The 24,871-nt window shown below is 53.5% G+C and overlaps 1 protein-coding gene across 1 annotated transcript; it reads right to left on the bottom strand.

The window, feature by feature from the left end:
• LOC123452976 lies at positions 1-22,014 on the bottom strand. The gene is made up of 9 exons (XM_045129725.1): positions 21,659-22,014; positions 20,839-20,993; positions 20,471-20,584; positions 3,864-3,932; positions 3,716-3,793; positions 2,705-2,830; positions 2,006-2,164; positions 316-396; positions 1-230 (listed from the first exon to the last, which is right to left on the bottom strand). The coding sequence occupies exons 1-9, from the start codon at positions 21,933-21,935 to the stop codon at positions 156-158; spliced, it is 1,134 nt and encodes a 377-aa protein (XP_044985660.1). The 5' UTR covers positions 21,936-22,014; the 3' UTR covers positions 1-155.
• Between the last annotated feature and the right edge of the window lie 2,857 nt (positions 22,015-24,871).

Here is a 24,871-nt window from a genome sequence, read left to right as displayed (position 1 = left end):
TGACGATCAACCAATGCCTCAGATTTAACAGTTTCATCGTAATTACAAGATGTAGATAAATACAGCCTATATTTCACGCTTTGATAATCTCAACTCCTCTATACTCGTCCAAGGTAAAAGTAGATGGCCAAAACTGTGATGCTCCAGCCAGTACTTCACATCTTCAAGCCAAATCGTGTCGAGAAAATGAACCACGTGATCCACAACGGAAATATGACGACCAGATACGCCTGCAAGTTGATCAACAACTCTTGTGACGGTCCACAATAAAATGCTAGATAACACCAATCAGAGTGGACGAAAAATACTACTCACCAGGCAGAATGTGACTGGCTCACTTGCTAGACCTCTGCTATAACTGTTGGATCTCATTGCGTCTTGAAGATACACTTGAACCTGCAAATGTAAATGTAAATACAACGACCGAGTGTTTCCAGATCATATTGTAGTAACTCAAGTGCACAACACGAATATCTAGCTCATAACCTTACATACAGTTCTAGAGCTACAACCGATGAACTGGACACAAAACGTATTCCAGATGTATTGCTTCCAACGTCGATAGTAGACAAACTATAAATTACCACTGTAAGTACAATTACTACACAATGACGAGGCCTCCATTCCTAACACTAAAATCTTGTTAGTATCTACATTTTCAGGTGGGAATGCTGCTTGATCCTTTCTCAGGTTATGATGTTTTGGGTCATGCCCTATGTTATCAAAAGAACAATTACAATCCCCTTTGAGTTGGCCCAATACACTTTTGGCTGGACATGCCGCTTCTCGCTGGAGATAAGATTCAGGCCAGCCTGAAACTGTTGATGGACGGGGCAATGCCGTGTCAAGTTGTCATCCTCAACGGAAGGGATAAAAGCTCGCTGATGCCAACATGCAGGAGATCCTCATGCACTGGAAAGAAGAGCCCCTGAAATGGGCAGTGGTCGTCCTGTGGAAGCCGATGCATTGCCGGAAGACAAACACAAAGAAAGGCCGACCCCAAAGGCCACCAAGTAGGCATCTAGTCAAGGAGGTTGAGATGGGCGGCGGCGGCAGCCACTGCACACCATGTTTGCCAACTAAGACCCCCTTCACACCAATGCAGAAGAAGCACAAGGAAAATATCACCAAGTGCAAGAACGGGAAACTGGTGCCATACAGAAGAATGGAAACCATGGAGCAGATCCAAAGAGGCCTGATTCACCACTACAAATCCAACACCACCCGGTGCCACTAGGAGAAGACGAAGAGGAGACCGGAGCAAGGGAAAGAAGGTGAGGGAGCAGTATCAGAGGGACACCAGATATGCCTCAGAGAAGTATGAAGATCTGAACGAAATCTCTTCCTCTTCCCCCCTGGAACATCTCCGCTTCAACTCCATCTTCAGAGTTCTAGAGTGGAGAGTAGGGAGGAACCACTACGGATCTCGGCACCGCTTTATTGGTTGTATAGCATGCCACCACTCCGGAAATAAGGAGGAGCAAGGCCACAAGCTTTATTTTCAGTTGTTCAAGTCCTTCCACAACTGAGAATAAATAACCAGAGCAGGAAGATCACAAACTATGAAACACGGCTATGATTTATGGTGAAATATCAATGCAGAACCATGTGAAACAGAAAGGATATTGCAGGTGGCTCAAGGTCTATAAAATGTGAGCACCGTAGAGTAGCATAAGCTAGGCAGCTGAATGGTTCATTGCCATTCCTTTATTAGGTTATTATGTAGGAGTATATGTTACCTTGCTGCTATTTCATGGGTTTGTTTTCGTGATTGAATACTAATGTGTGGCATTTCTTCACATGCTGAGAGAAAATTAGGAAGCATACATGCAACCAAAAGGTGAAACCACTATTCTATTAGCAAAAATATGGTCATCCAAGATTTGAAATAAGAAAGATAATTAGAACATGCCAATAAAAAAATAGCCAAAGGCGAATGTGTAGAACTCAGGTAAGAAAAGCACAACCATACAGCAAATGTTTTTAAAGAGAAAAAAAATGGCACCTCGTAGTGAAGTTGTTGTGCTGATGAAATGGAAATCTTGAATTTCTCATAAGGAAGAGAAATGCATGATTTTGAGATGGACCCACCCAAGAAGAAGGCATTAGGCCCATCATCATCAGGAGAGCAGTGGTACTGTATTGCTTTGTGGAACCTGGAAGCCTAGACAAACATAAACATATTTCAAAAGCAATGCACAAAACTATTTTGGAAGAAGAACACTAGTTACTGCTAGCCCTGCAGTTCTGCTGGAGTGGTAACAGTTAAGTGTAATGTACTACTACTACATGAGTTAAAAAAACAAACTTTACGAGTGCAGACCATGATGCTCAAGGTTATCCAACAATCTAATACTTCTCTGTAAACTAATACTCCCTCCATCCGAAAATACTTGTCAGAGAAATGAACGAAAATGGATGTATCTAGAACTAAAATACATCTAGACACATCCATTTCTCTGATAAGTATTTCCATACGGAGGGAGTATAAGACATTTTAGATCACTAAGTAGTGATCTAAAATGTCTTATATTAGTTTACAGAGAGTCATCAGGTTCCTTCAAACAAATTGTTGTCTATCTTCGATGCACACATGTGAGCACATGCATTTTGCACGCCATGCTTATTTATATTAACAAAGCACGTCGGTAATAAATGTTCAGCGAGCACATATACAAAGGTGGCAAATTAGTCAACTAGGCACCTTATGGTAGCATCTCTTCATTACTTGTATGAAACTCCTGCAGTGTTTGTAAGTATGAGAAACACAGGTCCTTGTGTGCGATACCCCCGCAAGAAACACGCCATGTAGATCAACATTCCTGACATACTGCACATGGAAACGTCAAAAAACAGCAAAGAGAAATTAGAATGCGAACAATGTCTTCTCTTTTCAACGCTATTTACAGCATATCATAAACTATTCGACAAAAATTGTGGATGTTGAGCAGCAGCTCAGGAAGGTGGTGTAGGCAGGCTAGCCATGGCAGGTCAACTGGAAGCTGGAGCAGCGGCGCTGACGATGTGATGGGGTGTTTTGGACAGCACAAGACAGCACAATGGAGGTGATGTGTTGTACGAGCTATCTTGGCTAGAGTGGATCAGGTCTCCGCCCCTCCCAAGGTGGACCTGATTTCTCTCTGTGCGGTGGCGGTGCTGTTTTGGTTGTGGGGGTCATTGGGCATTGTGCTCCTCCTCGAGCCTGTTGAGGCCTCAGTCACCATCGCTGTATGGGTCATGCCAGATCTGGCCTACTCGGTGAGTGTGTGTAATCGACTAGTTGTGCTAAGCGTGTGTAGTCGTCTCAGCGCCACGAGGGTGTTCTTGATCATGGTGCTTGCTAGTATCTCCGGTCTTTGTTTGTTTACTCTGGTGGTCGCAAGGCTTGGTGTGCCTTGTGGTCCTGTAGTGTTCTGTTTGGTGTTGAATATATCATTGGTCCGCACCATGTTTTCTGAAACACTTGACAAGATTCAAGAAAATACACGTATTATTTTTGCATTTTATTCATCAAAGAAGATCGGTTCACAGTTAAAAGTATTGAAACATTTAACAAGATTCAAGAAAATATTGCAATAAAAGCATGAAATTCAGTAAAGTAAACATAGTAGACTACTACAATACATATAGATTGGAGTTGAGCTCAGCAGCTGCTGAGCACAAGGCAATAGTGTGTGATAATAATAGTACCATTTTATACAAACTGCAGAAGTACCTTCAGAAGTATGTCCATTCCAGGCCATTTGTAGGCACCCTCAGATAACCTCCTTTTATAAACTTTCGAAGTCATCATCTGCGTTCATTTCACTCAATGAATGAACAGTTTTACAAAACATGTATGGCCGAAAAAAAATCATGAATACCTTTGTTACAACAAATGCTTGTTCAAATTGCCTTATTTGGATCCATTGCTCTGTAATTATACTCTCAATCTGATTCAAAACATAACAAAATAGAACATTGTCAAACTCACTTCGATGATTTATACAATTCTAGACTAGTACCATACATAAAAAAGGAGGTGATCGATCATATGGACAAATGCATATTCCATTACAATGTATAAGTCTGAAACTCCTTCTGCAGAAGGTAGATCAACCCAGCCACACTTGTTTTTGCCCTTCACATAATAATCACGATCATCTAATTGACAAAGATCATTTCCACGTTTCCCTCACTGCCTTTGAGCATAACTGGCTCTAGGAGAATGTGAGCTGTGGGAGTGGCAGTCTTACTGTCGATGAATACTCACAACATATGTCAGAGGTAGGCTAAAGTCAGTGAGAACCTAAGGGACAAAGGAGGACGCTGGGAACGAGGTTGGTACTAGCATGGAACGCACGATGTACCCAGGTTCAGGGCTCTCCGTAGAGATAAGACCCCTAGTCCTGCCGGAGTGTATGATGTATATGGATGGATTACAAGGTTGCTCCTGGAGCTGTGTTGAGGAGGAGGAAGAGGGGAGCAGCCGGCTCGTCTCTGCCTCTCTCTATGTGGTTGGTGGGTGTGAAGTGTTGTTCGACCGACCCTCTGCATGGAGGGTGACCGGGGGGTTTTATAGACGAACCCGCCGGCCTACAATATGGATAAAGGGTACAAGAGTGGGGCCCGGCTGGCAGCCTCGCCGGCTGATCAGGGGCCCACGAGGGTCTTGTCTTGTCGCTGAAGGGGCCCACCGGCTGCATGGTCTCGTCTGGCAGTGGGACCTGCCGACTAGCCAATGAAGCTCTCGCGTAAGGTTGACACCGAGCACACGCTGTACGTCGAGCGTCGTCCAACGAGATTCGTCATGGGCAAATAGTACGACCGCCTCCACTGTTCCCCACGCCGAGTGCAGTAATGGAGTGGGAGTTTGACGGTCCGACACTATGCTAGGTGATGGATCAGAGCCGGGGTAGGTCAGCGGCGTGGCCGCCGACGCTCGTACCTGTCGGACACTCCGATCCAGTACCTTTGCTGACGCGTAGCTACCTTTAATCGTAAGGTCTCATCATAACCTACGATCTGATGTGACTTGAGATCCCCGGTCGGCTAGCCTGCTTGGCTAGCCGGCTTGGGCACGGCCGCCTCGTCCCTAGCCGGCTGGCTTGGTCAAGACGGCTAGGAAGAGGTAACCGACTCGCTTCTAGCCGGCAGGGGCTGCCTAGCAGGCCAGAGAGTTGGCCGCCTCGTCTTCCAACCAGCAGGCGCAGCCTAGCCGGTCAGAAGACTTGGGCCTTGGGGAACTGTACTTGGGCATTCCCTTTGGGCAGGAAATGAAGGAGCAGGCATCGAGCCTACCCCGGGGTTATCCCCCCGACAATAGTCCCGAAGCTGGAGAGGCCCGCCGTCTGCGGACAGGCGGCCTCACCGGCTTAATATTTGGTCTTGGTATTCCTGCCGCCATCCGAGACAGGGGACGCCGGCTCTGAAGTCGGTTGGCTTCGAAGCGACGCCTCGGCTTCGTCGCGAGTCGCTCAGAACACGCCACGTGCCAGGCCCCGCCTGACGTAATGATGGTGATTACTGGTGACGGGACCGGGCCTGGGCCCTGGGTCCCGCCACGACGCCCCCTCGGCCTCCGCGCGAGAGATCCTCTGTGGATTTACTCCGCGACGGTTGGGCTTAGGGAAGCGCCATCGTCCGTAATACACGGGGTTAATGGGGCTCCGCGTGCACCGGATCCCCTCCCCACGACGCTTCGTGGGGTTTAAATAGGATGCGGGGGCTCCGAGGAGGCCATTCGCCCCCCTTCTCGCCCCGCATCGACGCTCTCTACCTCCCTGAGCCCAGAGAGAAAAAGCCCGTCCTCTTCGTCTTCGTCGCCTTCGTCGCCGCCGAGCCACCAACCCTCTTCGAGCTCCAGCCGCCCGCAGCCATGGCCGGCGGTTCTTCCTCGAAGAAGTCTTCGTCGTAGGGAGCCTGGCTGGGCAGCGAGATCTGCCAGGGGCATATCGATGCGCTCCGCCATCATCGGCTGCTGCCCCGGGCCTCCCAGGTGCTGGTGCGAATCCCTGGCGCCGAGACCGCCCCTACACTTGCCGCGGGGGAGGTCGTCGCCTTTAATGAGCACTTCTACCGAGGCTTCGGGCTCCCAGCGAGCTCCTTCTTCTCCGAGTGGCTCCACTTCTTCGGCCTGCAGCCGCATCACCTGGCGCCGAACGCCATATTGCAGCTGTCGACCTTCGTGGTCTTGTGTGAGGGTTTCCTGGGGATCGAGCCCCGCCTCGATCTCTGGCGGAGCTTGTTCTTCTTCAAGCAGCAGTCCATCGCCATGGAGAAGGCCGAGGTGGAGAAGCTCGCCGGACCGCGCCCGATGACACCGTGCGGAGCCGCACTGGTGCATCATCGCTCGAAGTCCGGTTTCCCCAGCTGCCGCTGCAAGAGTCCATCAAGCAGTGGTAGAGGGGTTTCTTCTACGTGAAGAGCGCCGACCCTGCCGAGGACGCCCTCAACATGCCCCCGTTCAACATCAATCCTCCGACGAAGTTGAACTGGACGGCGAAGTCCCCCAAGCCGATTCCCGAGGTGGAGCAGATCGGCGCCTACCTCGACGTCTTGGAGAAAGGCGGCCTCCTCGGCCGCGACCTGCTCACCACCATGGTGACCCGCAGGATCCTGCCGCTGCAGAGGCGGCCACATCTGGTCTGCCAAATGAGCGGCCGGCATGACCCCTGCAGGACATCCACCAAGAGATTCACCCCCAGCGCGGTGGCGCGAGGGGTGAACCTGATCTCCACCGCCCGCATGGACGACAGCGGGAGCTGGACATGGGGGATGATCCCCTACAACAGGTCCCGGCCGCCTCCGGTGATGAGTATTCTTTTTGGTTCTTTGATGTTTGTCTCGCGACAGGCCATCTCGCTGAGCCGGCTGTCGAATCTTTTGCGCAGATGTTCGAGAAGCTGCAGGCGGCCCTCCGCCCGCCTGCTCCCGACGTGGCAGCGTCCGACGCCTCGGTGATCGAGGACGAGGGCATGGTCGAATCCCGCTCGGACTCCTCCGCGGGCTCGGAGAATGCGCTGGAGTCGAAAGGGACGGAGCCGTCGGGTGAGTATCCGCGGCCCTCCGTCGCAGATTGGACGGATGACGATGAGATTTCCTCATTCCCCTCTGATGCAGCCTTCGAGGAAGACTCCGACGGAGTGGAGGAGGTCACCAGCCCGCCGCTGACGCGCGGTCGGCGTCAAAGGACCGGGGCGACCGTCGCTGACAAGGCGGCCGGGAAGAAGGGCAAGGGTGCCACAGCATCCAGGCCGGCTCCTAAGCGCCCGGCGCCGGGTCCTCCAACCGGGGCACGGGCAGGCGGTGCCAAGAAGCGCCGCGGTGCCGGCAGGAGGCAGGTGCCTATGGTCGCGGGGTAAGGGTTCCTCCCCCTTTTGCTCGTTTGTCTTGTAGGAAGCTTTGTTCCTTAAGAATGTCGCTCGACAGGGAGGCGGAGGACGTGGAGGAAGACACCGCCTCCGCAGCCGAGCGGGCCGGCTGGATAGCAGCCAATGCTGCCCAGCAGGAGCTTGAGGAGCAATCCAAGCGCCGGTGGGATGCGGCCGCAGGGAAGATGGTCGAGGGCCAGTCTCGCCCCAGCCGGGCCGAGAAGCCGGCGGAGAAGCGTACAAAGGCTAGACATGACCCCTCCGCGCATGCTCGCGTGGAGGAGCCAGCTAGCGAGGCGGCTCCGAGGCACGCCCCGATGGCTGAGGGGGCCCAGCCCTCCGAGCCGGATGCTTCTGCACCGGTGGACCTGGAGACGATCCCTGACTCCCCCAGGGTCGAGGCGGCGCCTGACGCGCAGGAACTGATCCTGGACGCACCAGACACGGCCCCTGATGCGCCAGGGGTGACCATGGATGCGTCGGACGCGGCCCATCCACCTCCCGTTGAGGAAGCGTCGGCTGGGACATCGGCGGAGCCGGCCGCCGCGCCGGCACCTGGAGCCGGCGCCATCGTCGTCCCCCACCACGGTCCAGCTGCGCCGGGAGCTGGTGGCCGGGTCGGGAGCCGGCCCATGAAGTCATGGCGGGCGGCCAATTCGGTGCGCGCGCGACTGCCCGCCGGCACCCGGAGCTGGTGTCGCTGTTTTCCAGCAGTCGGTCCAAGATGGAGCAGTCGGCCCACGTGGTGGCCAGCGACTTGGAGCGCCTGGAGGCCCGCACCAAGGTAAGTGCTTCATCTTGGTCTTCAATTTTTTTCTCTTTCTTCTTCTTGCGTCGGTGGGGACACGACAGCGCACCCACTGGGTGTAGCCCCCGAGAATCGGGCCGGCCGAGCATCAGCCGGGCCGAATCTCTTTTGAGCCTCTCTTCTTGTTCTGCTTCTTTAGTGGTGGCGCGCTAGCGCACCCACTGGGTGTAGCCCCCGAGAATCGGGCTGGTTATGACTTAACCAGGCCGAATCTTACTTCTGCTTCTTCTTTGCTTTTGCAGGATATTTATGATGCCTAGGTGCAGGCTTACAACGAGCCGCGGGCTCAGCACCAGGCGGCGATGGCCAGGTTGCCGGGCTCCAAGCCCGGCTGGGCGAAGTCGCCGTGGAGCGGGACGCCCTGCGTGACGCAGGCGACCGGCTCCAGGAGCAACTGGCTCTTCTCCAGACGGAGAAGAAGGAGCTCGAGGCGGCCAGCTGGGTCGAGCTGGAGCAGCTGCGCGGCACGCTGCAGGAGAAGGAAGCCTCCCATTCTGCCGACGTGGAACGCCTCGCGTCGGTTCATCTCGAGGAGATGAAGCTCAAGGACGCCGCCTTGAGGGAGAAGGAGGAGGCCCTTGTCCAGAAGCAGACGCAACTGCCCAAGGCCCTGGAATCTGCGGCGACCCTCCAGGAGGAAGTTGCCCGCCTTACTCATGCGAGCAAGATGCGGGAGCTTGAGGTCCTGGAGAGCGTTCACGAGACCGATAGCGCCTTCCATCGTGAGTCTTTTTTTTTGTCTTGAACTTTCTTGGCTGACTCCTCCTCTTACTCGTTTTTGCACCTCTTTCGCCGTCTCAGGCCTCTTCCCTGAGACACAGGGGGCAGCCGACACGGCCGTCGAGGTGAGCGTGAGGAACGCCGCGCGTTTGGGCAGGAGGTAGATGCTACCTCCGACTGGAGCGTGGAGGAGATCGGAGTGGGCCTCAGGGCCCGCCTGCACGCCCTGGGCGAGTCTGTAGCTCGGCTCCAGGTCGCAGGCTCGTCGATGGTGGCGGCTCTGTGGCCGGAAGGCGTGGAGCCGGTGTCGATGAGCTGGCTCGCCCGCTGGCTTGCGGTAGGCGAAGATCGTCTTGACGCCTGGCGCGCCTCGGCTGCGTGCGCCGGAGCCTACATGGCCCTGCGCTTGGCCAAGTCCTGGTATCGAAACCTGGACTTGGGCAAGCTCGTCGCTCAGCGCGACGGCTCGAAGGCGGAGCTGCAGGCCGTGGAGGAGGCGCTCGCGTGAGGGCCAGCGGCATCGCTGAGTACGCCGCTTGGAACGAGCTCGTTTTGGAGCGGGGTGAAGGCGGCGATGTGATCCCTGAAGATCTACACGGCCTTCAACCCTATGACCCCGATGGCAGCTCCGACGAGACGGCCCACGGTGTGGATACTGCTGCCGCCTCCAGCGGTGCGGCGTACGCCGACTCCGGTGCGGATGGAGTCGGGAGCCCTCGCGAAGGAGACGGCGCAACCGCCTCGGGAGCGGCCAGGGTTGGTGAAGCCACCACTTCAGGAGCAGTAGCCAGGGCGACCGATGAGGCCGCAGCCCCGTAGCCGGTGTCCTGTTTTTATTGTCTGCAATTTTCTTGTCAGTCCAACAGTTCCACCCACTGGGGGGCGTAATGAACCTCGGTCGTGGGCCAATGCATTTTGAATGTATGTATTCAGCATTATATTCGTATTGCCATGCGTGTTGTTTTATATCTTTATCTTTTGATTCCTGGTTGACTTCTTTTTCTCCAAATCCCTATATTCCCAAGTTTCCACCCCGCCAGCCCGACAGCCGGGAGCCGGTCTGTGACTGGGCCGAGGTTTCTGACCTTAGAACACAAGACTTAGATTTTTCGAAGCCATCAAGACTTAAAGATTCAGACATAAACCATCAGAGGCCGGCCTAAATGAGATCGTAAAATTGATCAAGCCAACCCGAGCCGGCAACCTTTTTGTAGTCGAACTTTGCATGCCTCCGGCCTTACCTGGCGTCGCCTCGCTAGCCGGACGGCCGGAGCCGGTCTGCAAGCTGATACGAGGTGACCAGGGATCGGTCCGGCGTACACTATGTGTTCTTCTACAACATAAGGAAGGCGTCCGGGCGGCTAGCGAGCCCCCGAGCTTTTTAGAGCCGGCAAGGGGCGTCGCAGAGTGAGCACTCTAGATATGAATTCTAAAAAGAAGCATGAGGCATGCTCTTTCTATTGCATTCATTGAGGATCCCTGAAGAGGGAGAAAGATACATATGTGCATGCTCTTTCCCTGTTTGATACTTGCCTTCTAGCAGTAGAACGGGCGAAGCAACGCCACGTTCCATGGACGTTTCGTCTCCTGGCTGGAGTCGTCCCTCTTGCGCTTCCTTGGCTTTTGGGCATCGATCAAGTAGTAAGCGTTGTTGTGCAACGCCCTACTGATGATGAAGGGTCCCTCCCATGGGGATGAGAGCTTGTGCTGGCCGGCAGTGCGCTGGATTCTTCTGAGGACCAAGTCTCCCTCTCTGAAAGAAAGGGGCTTGATCTTCTTGCTGTGGTAGTATCTCAGCTTCTGTTGATAGATGGCCGTCCGGCTCAAGGCCAAGTCCCTTGCTTCTTCGAGGAGATCCACACCATCTTCTCTTGCCTCCTTCGCCTCCGTTTCCGTGTACAGGGTGACTCGAGGCGAGTCGAACTCGATATCTGTAGGGATAATAGCCTCGGACCCGTATACAAGGAAGAACGGAGTGAAGCCGGTCGACCGGTTGGGCGTGGTGCGGAGGCTCCATAGCACAGCCGGCAGTTCTTCGATCCAGCAGCCGGCCGATCTGACAAGTGGTGCCACCAGTCTTGGCTTGATGCCGGCCAGGATCAGGCCGTTGGCCCTCTCCGCTTGGCCATTCGACTAGGGATGTGCCACTGATGCCAAATCAAGACGGATGCCTACCTTGGAGCAGTAGAGCACCAGAGCGCCCTTGGCGAAGTTGGTGCCGTTGTCGGTGATGATGCTGTGGGGGACGCCATATCGAACAGAGATGTCCGTGATGAACTTGACAGCCGTGGGGCCATCAAGCTTCTTGATAGGTCTGGCCTCAATCCACTTGGCGAATTTGTCGACGGCTACCAAGAGGTGGGTCATGCCACCACAAGCCGTCTTGAAGGGCCCCACCATGTCCAGCCCCCAGACGGCGAATGGCCATGACAGGGGGATGGTTTTGAGGGCCGAAGGCGGCATGTGGCTCTTTGAGCTGAAGAACTGGCAGCCTTCGCATTTATCGACTAGGTCCACGGCCTCCTCGAGGGCCGTGGGCCAATAGAATCCGTGGCGAAACGCCTTGGCCACCAGGGTTCTAGAGGCGGCATGATGCCCGCACTCCCCCTGGTGAATGTCTCTGAGGATCTCCCGTCCCTTTTCTGATTCGACGCAGCGCTGGAACACGCTAGTCACGCTGCGCCGCACCAGCTCGTGGTTGATGACGGCGTAGGCTGCAGATCGGCGTTGGATCTGCCTCGCCTCCGCCTCGTCTTGAGGGAGCTCGCCGCGAAGGAGGAAGGCCAGGATAGGTTGAGCCCATGACGGAGCCGACACAAGGGCTGGCTCCGCCTCGACCTGACTGTTAGGGGCTTCTGCAGCCCCCGCGCTTGATGAAGCATCGGTCGTGGGCTCGAGACGAGGTGTCTCTGGTGCTGCTGCAGCAGCTGGCTCACCGTCTACCTCCATGACGTCCACCCACTGGGTGTCGAGACGACAGGATTCGAGGCAGGGCGGAGCCGGAGTTGCTGTTGTAGCCGGTGCCGCTATTGGAGTCGGCATGACCAGCGTAGCCGGCACAGGAGCTGTAGCCGGCGTAGCTAGGGGAGCCAACGGCGCTTGCACCGTAGATTCAGCCGGTGCCGCTATTGGAGTCGGCATGGCCAGAGTAGTCGGCACAGGAGTTGTAGCCAGCGTAGCTGGTGGAGCCGACGGCGCTTGCACCGTAGAATCAGCCGGCACGAAGATCGATGCCGACTCCGGCAACGGCGTGATAGATGGCTTGTGGAGTTGCTCGAGGGAGACGCCGGCTGGGATAGCCTGTCTCATGGAGCCAATTTTGGCCAGTGTATCAGCCGCCTCGTTGTCTGCTCTGGGAACATGGTGGAACTCGCAGCCCTCGAAGGGGCCGCTGAGCTGCTGGATGAGGAAGCAATAGCTTGCCATGTTGGCGTCCCTGGCGTCCCATTCGCCAGAAACTTGTTGCACCACTAACTCTGAGTCGCCGAAGCATATGAGCCGCCGGATGCCAATTTCCTTGGCAAGCCGGAGGCCGTGAGCCAGTGCTTCGTACTCGGCCACGTTGTTGGAGGCGGCGAAGTGGATCTGGAGAGCATACTTGAGCTGGTCTCCTTTCAGAGACGTCAAGACAATGCCGGCTCCCAGACCGGTCTGCATCTTTGAGCCGTCGAAGTGCATCCGCCAATGCGTAGAGTCTGGAGGCGGTGGCTCGAATTGGGTTTCGGCCTAGTCGACTAAGAAGTCGGCCACCACCTGAGATTTGATGGCGGTGCGAGGCTCGTAGCGGATGTCATGATCCGCCATGGCGATGGACCACTTGGCGATCCTGCCTGTTGCGTCACGGTTGCCCATGATTTCTGAAAGTGGAGCAGTGCTCACCACAGTGATAGCATGCTCTTGGAAGTATTGCTTCAACTTCTGGGCAGCAAGGTAAACACCATAACACATTTTTTGGTAGTGGGGATAGTTCTGCTTGGAGGCGGACAAGACCTCGCTGAGGTAGTAGACAGGGCGCTGCACTAACAGTACCTTACCCTCCTCCTTGCGTTGAACTACCAACACTACACTAACCACGCGAGTGGTCGTGGCAATGTATATGAGTATGGGTTCCCTTTCAGCCGACGCTGCCAAGATTGGCAGGCTCGAGATGACCCGCTTGAGGTCGCGGAAGGCTTCGTCCGCCTGGTCGTTCCACTCGAATTTCGTCGTCTTCTTCATGAGCTGGTAGAGTGGAAGGGCCTTCTCGCCGAGCCGGCTAACGAACCGGCTAAGGGACGCCAGGCAGCCGGCGAACTTCTGGACGTCTAGGATTCGAGCCGGCCGCACCATCCGCTCGATGGTGCCGATCTTCTCGGGGTTCGCCTCGATGCCACGAGCGAACACGAAGAACCCCAAGAGTTTGCCGCCTGGAACCCCAAAGATGCACTTCTCTGGGTTGAGCCGGATCTTGTACTCGCGCAGGTGGGCGAACGTCTCCCGCAGATCGTCGAGGAGGCTGAAGTGCTGCTTCGTCTTGACGACGATGTCATCCACAAAGACGTGGATGTTTCTGCCGATCTGTGGCAGTAGGCACTGCTGCATGCAGCGTTGGAACGTCGCACCAGCGTTCTTCAGACCGAACGTCATGGTGGTGTAGCAGTAGGCCCCAAAGGGCATGATGAAGGAGGTCTTCAGGCGATCAGCTGGATCCAGCTTGATTTGATGGTAGCCTGAATAAGCATCCAGAAACGACAGCAGCTCGCAGCCTGCAGTGGAGTCGATCACTTGACCTATCTTAGGCAACGCGAAAGGGTCTTTTGGACAGGCCTTATTCAGGCTAGTGTAGTCGATACACATTCGCCAGGTGTTATTCTTTTTCAGCACCAGGACTGGATTAGCTAACCAGTCCGGGTGGAAAACCTCCATGACGAAGCCGGCTGCAAGGAGCCGGGTAATCTCTTCTCCAATTGTGCGCCGCTTCCCCTCGGCGAAGCGGCGCAAAGGTTGTTTCACCGGCATTGCATCCGGTCGCACGTGAAGTTTGTGCTCGGCGTACTTCCTCGGAACACCCGGCATGTCTTTGGGAGACCATGCGAAGATGTCCCGATTCTCACGGAGGAAGTCGACGAGCTCGCCTTTCTATTTGGGGCTGAGGCCAGCCCCGATGGTGACGCATTGCTTGGGGTTGGCAGGGTCGAGTGGGACCTGCTTGGTCTCTTTGGCCGGCTTGAAGGAGCCCTCGCCAGCCGACTGGGGCGGAGGAGAAGGAATCGCCGGCTGCTCGGTAGCCTGGGCTACGAGCCGGTCGATCTGGCGCTTCTCCTCAGCGATCACCAGGACGTCAGCGAGGCGGCTGCTATCTTGCGCGCACTCGAGCGACTTCTTGTAGTCGCCAGCAATGGTGGTGATGCCCTTTGGACCCGGCATCTTCATCTTTAGGTAGGCGTAGTGTGGTATAGCCATGAACTTGGCCAGAGCTGGTCTGCCCAGCAGCGCATGATACGGGCTGCTGAGGTCCACTACCTAAAACCATATGGACTCTCGGCGGAAGTGAGCCTTGTCGCCGAAGAGGACGTCCAGCTGGATTTTGCCGACATGCGAGCAGGACTGCCCAGGCACGATGCCGTGGAAGACAGTGCTGGTCGGCAGGACGTCCGTCTCCTTAAGCCCGAGCTTGAGGAGAGTGTCGAGGTAGAGGATGTTGATGCTGTTGCCGCCGTCGACCAGCACCCGGGAGAACCGACAGGTGAGCCTCTTGGAGACAATGGTGGGGTCGAGGACGAGCGCGTATGAGCCCGGGTTGGGCATCACCGCAGGGTGGTCTGCCCGGCTCCATGTGATTGGTTTGTCAGACCAATGCATGTACTGGGGAACCGGGGGAACCGTAGCATTCACCTCGCGCCGTCTTTGGCGCAGGCTATGCTTGTCGTCGCCTTCACTGGTGAAGACGACGAATGCTCCGTCTTGATGAGGGTAGTCGTCATGGAGGCGGCTGTCGTCGCGAGGCTGCGGCGGTGGAGCCGGAGCTGGACCAGGAGCCGGTGCATGAGGCGTAGCCTGCGCACCTGGGGGAGCCGGCAGGCCATCCCCTTGCGACAGCCGGCGTGCGAAGCTGCACTGTCGAAGGGTGTGGTTGGACGGTTGCGCCCCAGAATGTATCTTGCAGGGGGCGTCAAGCAGTTGCTCGAAGGACTGCTTGGCCAGCCAATTGGCGCTGTTCCTGTTGGAACGCTTCCGCGGAGGGCCAACTTGAGGAGCCGACGTCTCGCCCTCCACGCTGGCTACCAACTTGGTGTTGGAGCGCGAATCCATCTGATCCGCCTTGCGCTTGTTGTTGTTCTGGCCGCCTCGACCGTCTCCAGACGGCTTGGGAGTAGCTGGCGTGGGGACAGCCTTGTCCGAGGCGGTCACCTTGACGCGCATCGCTGAGTCGGCCGTGGCGTACTTGTCCGTTAGCCATGAGCACCGTCAGAGAGGTGGGCTCGGAGCACATGAGCTTGTGCTTGAGGAGGGTGCCGTCTCGGCAACCGTCAATGAAGTATTGGATGGCTTGTACCTCATGCACCCCCTCACGGGAGTTGCGGAGCTCCGTCCACCGGGTGACGTAGTCGCGAAGGGGTTCGTCGGGCCTCTGGACGCACATGGCCAGCTCGCGGAGTCGGCCAGGGCGCTTGTAGGTGCCAGTGAAGTTGCAGACGAACGCCTCCTCGAAGTCCACCCAGGAGTTGACGCTGCCGGTCGGAAGGCTGTTAAGCCAAGTCCGAGCCGAGCCGGCCAACATGAGTGGCACGTAGCGGACCGCTACGCACTTGTTGCCCTTGGCAATGCCGACGGCTGTGGTGTAGTCGATCAGCCGGTCCTTTGGCTTGGCACTGCCATTGTACTTGGGCATGTCCCGAGGCAAAGTGAAGCCTCGGGGGAATGGCTCCCCTCGGATCTGGGGGCCGAAGCAGGCCGGACCGATGGGACCGTCCTCCTTCAGGAGGGCTGACTGGGCCAAGACGATGAGACGCCTGCGAGAATCCTGGTCACCCTGGGGAGTGCGAGCGCTGATCCGAGCAGGGAGAGGAGAGGCACCTCGCGAACCAGAGACATGGGTCCTGCCCGGGCGAGGAACCTCACACGCCGAATCGCTCGTCGCCTCCTAGACGCCTGCTCGAAGTGTGCTCGCTGTGGGGCTGGGAGCGCCGGTCTTGACTCCCCTCGCCCCTCCGGCCGGAGGTGCGATGCGAGGAAGATCCCTCTGCGTGGTGTTGACCGCTAGGGTTGTGGCGTGCCCCTGGGTTGGGTCCCGGAGACTCTGACTGGGCCTGACCGGGGTCAAGCCGAGTTTGCTGCTCATTGGCGGCGTCAAGGAGATCCTTGACCCGCTTCTCTTGGAAGGCGCGTTCCTCGCTCTCCAAGCTCGTCATTTCTTCCATGGCCGCCTGCGCCGCCCGCAAGTTGGCCGCAGGGGTCTCGTAGGTGGGCTGGTTGCCGCCTAGGATCTCAGCGATAAACCGGCCGCGGCCGCGGACCGATCCAAGCCGGCTAGGAGCCTCGGAAATCGGAGTGAGGCCGTATGCGGAGTTATACTCGCGCTGTGTGGCCTCCATCCGACGCTTTGCCGAGGCGACGGCAATGCCCTCCTCCAAGATATGCTTGCGAGCCTCCTCCAGTGAGGCTCGGGCGTCGCTAGGGTTTGCGGAAGCAGCGATGTGTGTCTTCAGGCCGGCGATGGCGTCCTCAAGAGTATCAGCGGTGGCAGCAGCGGGCCCACCAGCGTCTGCTGACGCCTTGCCATGAGCCGCACTGGTGCCAGCGCCGATAACCATCACCTCCACGACGTTGGAGACGGCGGCGACATGGTACGGGGTGAAGAACCCCACCGACGGCGGAGGGCCGTCGAAGACAAGTACGTTGCTGGGGTACACGTCGTGTGCAGGCGTCTCAGCGATAGAGAGCCTGCTGAAGCTAGCGCATAGCGCCTCCACGTCGAAGTCCTCGCCGAAGTAGCGAGGACCGTCGTTGAGACGCAGGTCGCTAAAGAGAACGTTGAGGTTCTCCATAGCAGCGACGACAACGCTGGGAAGCGCCTCGTCATCGGAATCTTCGTCCGAATCCGCATGGCGGACGGGAACGTCGATCATCATCGGTGTTGCCTCATCGAAAGCGGGCTCCATGGGCATGCAGACCGATCCGGATGCGATGCATCCGGTGGCGTAGGTGCGGGGCCCCGCCCAGCGCGTAAAGTCAGCCGATGCCGCGATCGGCCCCACGGTGGGCGCCAAATGTCGGTGAATACTCACAACATATGCCATAAGTAGGCTAAAGTCGGTGAGAACCGAAGGGACAAAGGAGGGCGCTGGGAACGAGGTTGGTACTAGCATGGAACGCACGATGTACCCAGGTTCAGGGCTCTCCGTAGAGATAAGACCCCTAGTCCTGCCGGAGTGTATGATGTATATGGATGGATTACAAGGTTGCTCCTGGAGCTGTGTTGAGGAGGAGGAAGAGGGGAGCAGCCAGCTCGTCTCTGCCTCTCTCTATGTGGTTGGTGGGTGTGAAGTGTTGTTCGACCGACCCTCTGCACGGAGGGTGACCGGGGGGTTTTATAGACGAACCCGCCGGCCTACAATATGGATAAAGGGTACAAGAGTGGGGCCCGGCTGGCAGCCTCGCCGGCTGATCAGGGGCCCACGAGGGTCTTGTCTTGTCGCTGAAGGGGCCCACCGGCTGCATGGTCTCGTCTGGCAGTGGGACCCGCCGACTAGCCAATGAAGCTCTCGCGTAAGGTTGACGCCGAGCACACGCTGTACGTCGAGCGTCGTCCAACGAGATTCGTCATGGGCAGATAGTACGACCGCCTCCACTGTTCCCCACGCCGAGTGCAGTAATGGAGTGGGAGTTTGACGGTCCGACACTATGCTAGGTGATGGATCAGAGCCGGGGTAGGTCAGCGGCGTGGCCGCCGACGCTCGTACCTGTCGGACACTCCGATCCAGTACCTTTGCTGACGCGTAGCTACCTTTAATCGTAAGGTCTCATCATAACCTACGATCTGATGTGACTTGAGATCCCCGGTCGGCTAGCCTGCTTGGCTAGCCGGCTTGGGCACGGCCGCCTCGTCCCTAGCCGGCTGGCTTGGTCAAGACGGCTAGGAAGAGGTAACCGACTCGCTTCTAGCCGGCAGGGGCTGCCTAGCAGGCCAGAGAGTTGGCCGCCTCGTCTTCCAACCAGCAGGCGCAGCCTAGCCGGTCAGAAGACTTGGGCCTTGGGGAACTGTACTTGGGCATTCCCTTTGGGCAGGAAATGAAGGAGCAGGCATCGAGCCTACCCCGGGGTTATCCCCCCGACAGTTACACTGCTGGCAACATTAGAATTGTTAGGAAGTATTAGTATTAGTCTAGGAGTCCTTATTAGTCTATGTTTACTTTCCTTGCATCTCAAGTCATGTGTAATATATATATGCCCCTTGGGCCTTCAATAACGATAAGTTGCTTTCCTAACATGGTATTAGAGCTTAGGTTATTTTTTCGGGCGCCTCAACTCGCCCTCCCGATCCAATCTCTGGCACAGCCGCCGCCGCCGTCTCCTCTTTCCCGTCGAAGGTTGTCTCTTCGTTCCAGCTGGAGGCCGCTGTGCCTCGATCTGGGATTCCCGCTCCACCGCGTTCCCGCTGGAGCCCTCGATCTCCAATCACGCCGAGTCTCGTCCCAGGCCGGATCCAGCTGCTGCGGACCCCACTGCTGTCTCGGTGCTCCTCTTCCCAGGCCGGATCCAGCTTCTGCCCCACGGAAGAAGCTCTGGGGGTTGGAGCAAGGGAGCGGGGGAGAGAGGCCACGGGGCTCCAGGCGGAAGCTGAGCGGAGGAAGGCGGCTGCGACGGGACGGGAGAAGGAGCGGAGGCGCGATGCCATTGCCGACACTGCCCGCGCAACCTCTGGCCCAAGCCTCGACGTTAGCCTCGCCGCCGATATTGTGTTGTGCAGCGGCTGCAAAGATCGCGCCAACGCCACCTGCCGCCCCACGAAAGAAGCTCTGGGGGTTGGAGCGAGGGAGCAGGGGAGAGAGGCCACGGGGCATCCAGATCGAGCCTGTTGCAGGATTCACTGGCTCTGGATCGATGGCCTCTGGTTCCCTGGATCCCGTCCCTGATCAAGCCGCCGCAGCACTTCTCCGTGCCAGATCCGCTCGGCCTGGTCCACTGCTCTGGATCGGTGGCCTCTGGTTCCCTGGATCCCGTCTAAGTTGCCTGCTGACGAGTCCTTCCTGCTGCCGCCTTCAGCCGCTATGTGATGCTGCTTCTTGCATGCTCTGTTCCCGCTGCACCCCATGTTGCCTGCTGGTGCTAGCTGCTACTCGCTACCACCTGGTGTTGCCTGCTGCTACGTGGTGCTACCTGCTGCTAGCTACTTTTTGCTGCTACTTCGCAGCTTAGCTTAAAAAAAAGTACAATGTCTTCTGCATACACGATGGATTTTGCATCTTTGTGTCGTGTATGCTTCCTAGCTTTTAGCTTTCTTGTTTTCCGCTGCGTCCACCAAATCCGTTGATATTTTGTGTTTTCTCATGCCATGTGAGTCCAACATGCCTTTGTCCGTCGGCCTTTTCTCCGGTCCTAATCCTTTCTATGCAACTTTGTGGCCTACTTGCCCTTGTTGTTTTCTATAGGATTGTCTGGACTTCTTTTGCATTGTCGATCTACGTCCATCGTGCCTTATCCGCCGAGCTTCTTTCGCCGACGGTTGTCGTGGACTATGATTTTCCACGCAATGCTTTATTCTCTTGATGTGCCATCTTCTTTTGACAACCCATCTTCTCTTGATACTTATGTTGTATCTTCAAGTGATGTTGTGTCTTCCTCTGATGTGCCATCTCTTCGGTGTCTTCCTCTTGATGTGCAATCTTCTTTTGACAACCCACCTTCTCTTGATACTTATCTTGTATCTTCAAGTGATGCGGTGTCTACCTCTGATGTGCCATCTCTTCGTTCTCTCCTTCGGCGACTCGACAAGTTTTGAAGACTCTTCATGCTACTACGACACTCTCAAGACGCGGATTTGGATTATCATTTTTTTTTAGTATTACACTTCTTCAAATGCAATGCTATTGCATACGCTTTGCATTTGAGGAGGGGTGTTAGGAAGTATTAGTATTAGTCTAGGAGTCCTTATTAGTCTATGTTTACTTTCCTTGCATCTCAAGTCATGTGTAATATATATATGCCCCTTGGGCCTTCAATAAAGATAAGTTGCTTTCCTAACAAGAATGACAAACAGTGCACGTATTTTCCCGAAACAAGTACAAACCGACAGTGCTGATTATTGAAATGATCAAGGCGGAGGCAACAGACTGGAGCGATGCAGGGCAGGAAGGGGCCATTGTTTGCATACATATTTTCCGCGAAAATGTCCATTATAATTTTCAATCTCCTATTTAGCAATATGAAAAGGCCCGCAACAGGATCTTCCAAAGAACAAGTTCTGTAGTTATCCAAGTTGCACTCTATTCACATAGCATCTTCTTACAGCTACAAATTAACACTCCAGTTTGTTTAAAAAGCATTGCTCCAGAAAGTGGCAAAATATAAACTAAAAGCGGTCAACAGAAGAACATCAGTCAGGGCATACCTTTTTGACTTCCGAACTCAGGAACTCTACCCTTTTCTCAGCATCAATTGCCAGTGATTCTATGGTGTATGCAATGTTGTTTATCTTTCTGACTTCTTGCTGCAGGGTTTGCACCTGTAGAGCATACAAGCCATGAGTTGAATGAAGAATTTTCCCACATAGGTTCGGTGCAACTGCCTTCTTATATACTTTGTTAAAATAAAACATTATGCTGAAAATGTGTATATGATCTTGGCCAGCTTTTTAAAATGGAAGGCGGAACAGATGCACAAACAATTATCTGTAACAACCTTCTACCTGTGTGAACACATCTCCTAGTTCCCGTCAATTTTAAACACGGACCTTTGTAGAGCAAGCGAGAGAGGTACCTCATCTTCCATTATATATATGTTGCTTTCAGAGTAGGACTCTTCATTCCTTAAAAGCTGGATGTCATTTTCCATTGCTTCGGTGAGTTTGTTTTCCTCTTCCAAAGTGTAGGCTTTACTCCTCAAAGTTTTCGTGTTTTCCTCCAAAATAGATTCTGGGATACAAATGAATTTTGTAAAGATTCTGAGTTCTATACATTAATCAGTGAAGATGCAGAAAGACTGTTAGATAAACTAGTAACAAAGAGCTTCAGGTGCACATAAATTATCTTCTTTAGAGCAACTTGGAAGCTCTCTCAAATATAAATAGAAAATAAATAGCCAAAAAGATTCATGAGAAAACCTAGGTGCTACAAGACTTCACCTGAAGTGTAAATATACAGTTTGAATACCAATGGCCAACCTACAACTGATTCAAAAATTCCTCGCACACAGAACTCTGACTTGTCAGTCAGATGTCCAATTTCTTTTTTCTGAAACTTGAATTCGTATTGCACATATTCGACGCTAGTATGGGACAACTCAGAAATTTAGAATCGCATCCGAACTTGCTTCTGGATTTGAAATTTAGATGAGACAGAGTCGTGTCTGTCAAAATCGAAACCATTCTTAAAATGTTTCAGTTGGAAAATCGCAAAACTGGGAGTTTCACGAAATTCAGCGGTGTGACCATGTCAATGTCTTCACGTATGAACTACTTTCTCAAATCACGTTGGCGTACAGCGACAATGTGTGCAAGAGACAAAACGTTTTAAACTGTCCCCAAATAGCATTAGTTTCAGAAGTTCAGAAGGTGAGAAACAGTAAGGAGGCGACTCACCCAACCGCGCGAGCTTCAGCCTGAGCTCGCTGATCTCCGACCGGAGGGCCTCGCCGTCGGGGGCGAAGATGGATCCAGCCTCGGGTGTGGCGCATGTGACGGTGAGGAGCGCCGCGACGGTCAGCAGCGCCGCGGCGGAGCGGCGGGCCGGGGAGACGGGTGGGAAGGTGGGGAGGCGGAGGCTGAAAGCGAGTGAGAGGAGGCGAAGGGGCAGCAGGAGGAACGCCGCGGTGACGAGGGGGGCTGCCCCGGCGGCGGCGGCGGCGGCGGCGGCCATAGCTTAGGGTTTTACCCCGGCTTTGCGCTCTGCGCTCCGGTGTTCGCGGTGGCGGCCGGTTTGACTTTCTTTAGATTCTGGACATTGACTTGTGTGCTGCTTATACCTAATAAGAAGAAAAAGAAAAAAAAAATTGTTTTTGTAGAGATAAAAAATGGAAAAGGTCGGTTGATCCTCCATTCATTTTTAAATATATAAAAATTAACACTACTACTAATGTAAAAAACGCTATTATATTCTGAAGTGGAGGGAGTAGCTGCATTCCAAATTAATCAAAATTATGCATCGGTCTTATGTCACAAAATCAAGTTTGACTAAATCTAAAAATGCGATGATTTTGTTTTTGTTTTGAGGTTGCTTACTGCATACATCATGTGGTGAAATCTAATGAAACATTTGGTCCTTCCGGTATCTTAACTAAACAATCCCCAGAGGTTTGATCGCTAAACTCTACGGTTAGTCAACATTCGTTCTTTAACTTTTAAAACCGGACAATTTGTGACCTCAACACATCTTGAAGTGGTTTCACTCATAACATGGCATGGTTTTGATCAAAACTGACACACTATGTTTTAAATTGGGTTTAAGATTTGCCACTTTATTTTCCTTTTAGTTCCTCCTCCTCATATGTCGCTCTTCTTCTTCACCCTAAGCATTTTGTTGAGCAATTGGGTTTGTCGTCTCCATCTCATTCCCAATAATGAACAACAACAGGTGGCCGCCACCGACGAGCGCATTCAGGTCAACACCATCCTTTAAGCATACATGGAAGCTACATGCATGCACATCTGATCCGTCAAAGAAAAGAGGAGTTCATTACACAACAAACTACGATAAAGATAGAAGACGGCACTAGTGAAGCTAGCGGAGGCCGGTGGGATCCAATGGGATGATCTTCAAGGATGTATTGGCTAAATTCCGGAGAATAGGGCTCTCGTGCATGATTCTGGATGGCGACGAGCTTGACACCAACAATGAATCTATCTATCGTACAACAACATGTTTGGTTTTCTTTAGTGAATCTCCGTTTTTGTGTGTAGCGGTGAGGTGGCGGCGTTGCCCCACCATATGAATAATGTTCTTCTCACCATGTACTTGTTCAATTGGTGGGAGGGGGGTATGGTCTCCATCTCATTTATAAAATGACTAGCAACAGATGGCCGCCACCGACGAGCAAACGCACGTCGACCCCATCCTCAAGAATACATGGAAGCCGCAAGCACACACCTTTGATTCACTAAAGAAAAGTGAAATTAATTACACAACTAACAACGACAAAGATAGACGGCGGCGGACGGAGGGATCCTATGTGATGATCTTCAATGGTGGTCTGACTAGCTCACCGGAGAATAGGGCTTTGGTGCATGATTCTGGATGGTGGCAAACACGACACCAACCCTAAATCAACATGGATGATTTGTTTAAGGTTTTATTTAGGAAGTCTTCGTGTTTGGTGTGTGGCGGCGAGGCGACGACGTTGTCCCACCATATGCATAATGTTATTCCCACCCTATCGTTGTTCCATTGGTGTGTTTCCCATCGACGGATGGCATGTGGAATTATGTCTCCGACGGGCTTCCTAGATCCGTCAGTTTAGGTTTTTTGTGGATAAATCTAGATTCGTCTGGCTTTCTTGGTTTGCAACGTTTCTACATGTCCTTATTGGCAGAATCGTAGTCGTTGGCGTCTCTTGGTCTGCATCACCGACTTCCCGTCCGTTGGTCCCAAATGCTCATGGGTTTAAAAAAAATTGATATGCCAAAGCAGAGGCAAAGGGCAGCATCGAGCTATATATGCTCGCGGCACGCTGTTGGTGGATGTAGGAAGAATAAGACTTAAAGGCCCCCCATATTTGAATGTAGTTTTATTTTTTTATACTTGTGTGTTTGTAAGGACTTGTGATACTTAATTTATGGCCTTAAGCCTTTTCACAAAAAAAAATGATCCACATGAACAAAGAATGAAGAATGGCTTGAAACTTGGGATGAATAACTGTATGTGTGAATTGTATTAATCAACGACCACCATTTTTTGTATTTTCTCATGAATGGGATATAGGGAAATGTAAAAGAAGTAGTTAAGTACCGTATTAATTCTTTTTTTTTGCTGGGAAAGAGAATTTATTTTAGCTAGAAATAGAGATACAATCAGATATTCAGAGTTCATGACAGGGGCAATTTCTGGTGGGAAATTACGGATCCACACTGTCATTTTTACGTGTTCTCTATCTAGCTTAGCTAAGTCGTGACTCACAGAGCTGGCTTCGCGGTTTATCTTAACAATAGATACATCTCTTTCATCGATAAGTTCTCAAATAACTTAACCCTAGACGAATACCGTGACGTGTTGGGCGTTGATGTATTCACCAAGGCAACCACTTCAGAACTATCGGTCTCCAACGTGAACGGAAGGGATGGCCATTGTACGGCAAGGGCGAGGCCTTCCTCCATCGCTGCCAACTCCATGTCCACCACGTCTGCACACCCCACGAGGTACCTGTATGCAACAAAGATAGACTATCCCATAAAATCCAGCTGATCCCTGTTCCAGCTGATCCATCCTGCTTGAAGGAACCGTATACATTGAGTTATGTAGTGTACTCCCTTCGTCCCAAAATTCTTGTTTTAGATTTGTCTAATATGAATGTATCTAGTCACGTTTTAGTCTTTAGATACATCAATTTCTGACAAATTTAAGACAAGAATTTTGGAACGGAGGGAGTATTAATTATGACTTCCAAATATGTCCATGCAACTATATCATCACATTATAAGTAAAATTGTTCAATTTTTCTCAAGTTTCATCAAGTAGTTTTTGTTACGCGGACGGGCGCTACAATGGGCGCTTTTATGGTCTAGGTTTGAGTGTATGACGGTGGTACAAAGCCTAGATGCGAAGAAGATTCACCGATCAAGTTGGAGGTCTACATACGAGGA

The sequence above is a fragment of the Hordeum vulgare genome, chromosome 5H (genome assembly GCF_904849725.1).
Source record: "Hordeum vulgare subsp. vulgare chromosome 5H, MorexV3_pseudomolecules_assembly, whole genome shotgun sequence".
NCBI lineage: Eukaryota > Viridiplantae > Streptophyta > Magnoliopsida > Poales > Poaceae > Hordeum > Hordeum vulgare.
The sequence above is the reverse complement of the archived record's forward strand: the minus strand, read 5'-3'. Positions and strand labels throughout refer to the sequence as shown.

Bases quoted from the DNA above. Each gene is read 5' to 3' on its own strand.
- LOC123452976 (XM_045129725.1), bottom strand. From the start codon at position 21,935: ATGGCCGCCGCCGCCGCCGCCGCCGCCGGGGCAGCCCCCCTCGTCACC. The intron at 20,994-21,658 runs GTGAGTCGCCTC...TTTGTATCCCAG, and splicing joins GCTGAAGCTCGCGCGGTTGG to AATCTATTTTGGAGGAAAAC. The intron at 20,585-20,838 runs GTACCTCTCTCG...TATGCTCTACAG, and splicing joins TATATATAATGGAAGATGAG to GTGCAAACCCTGCAGCAAGA.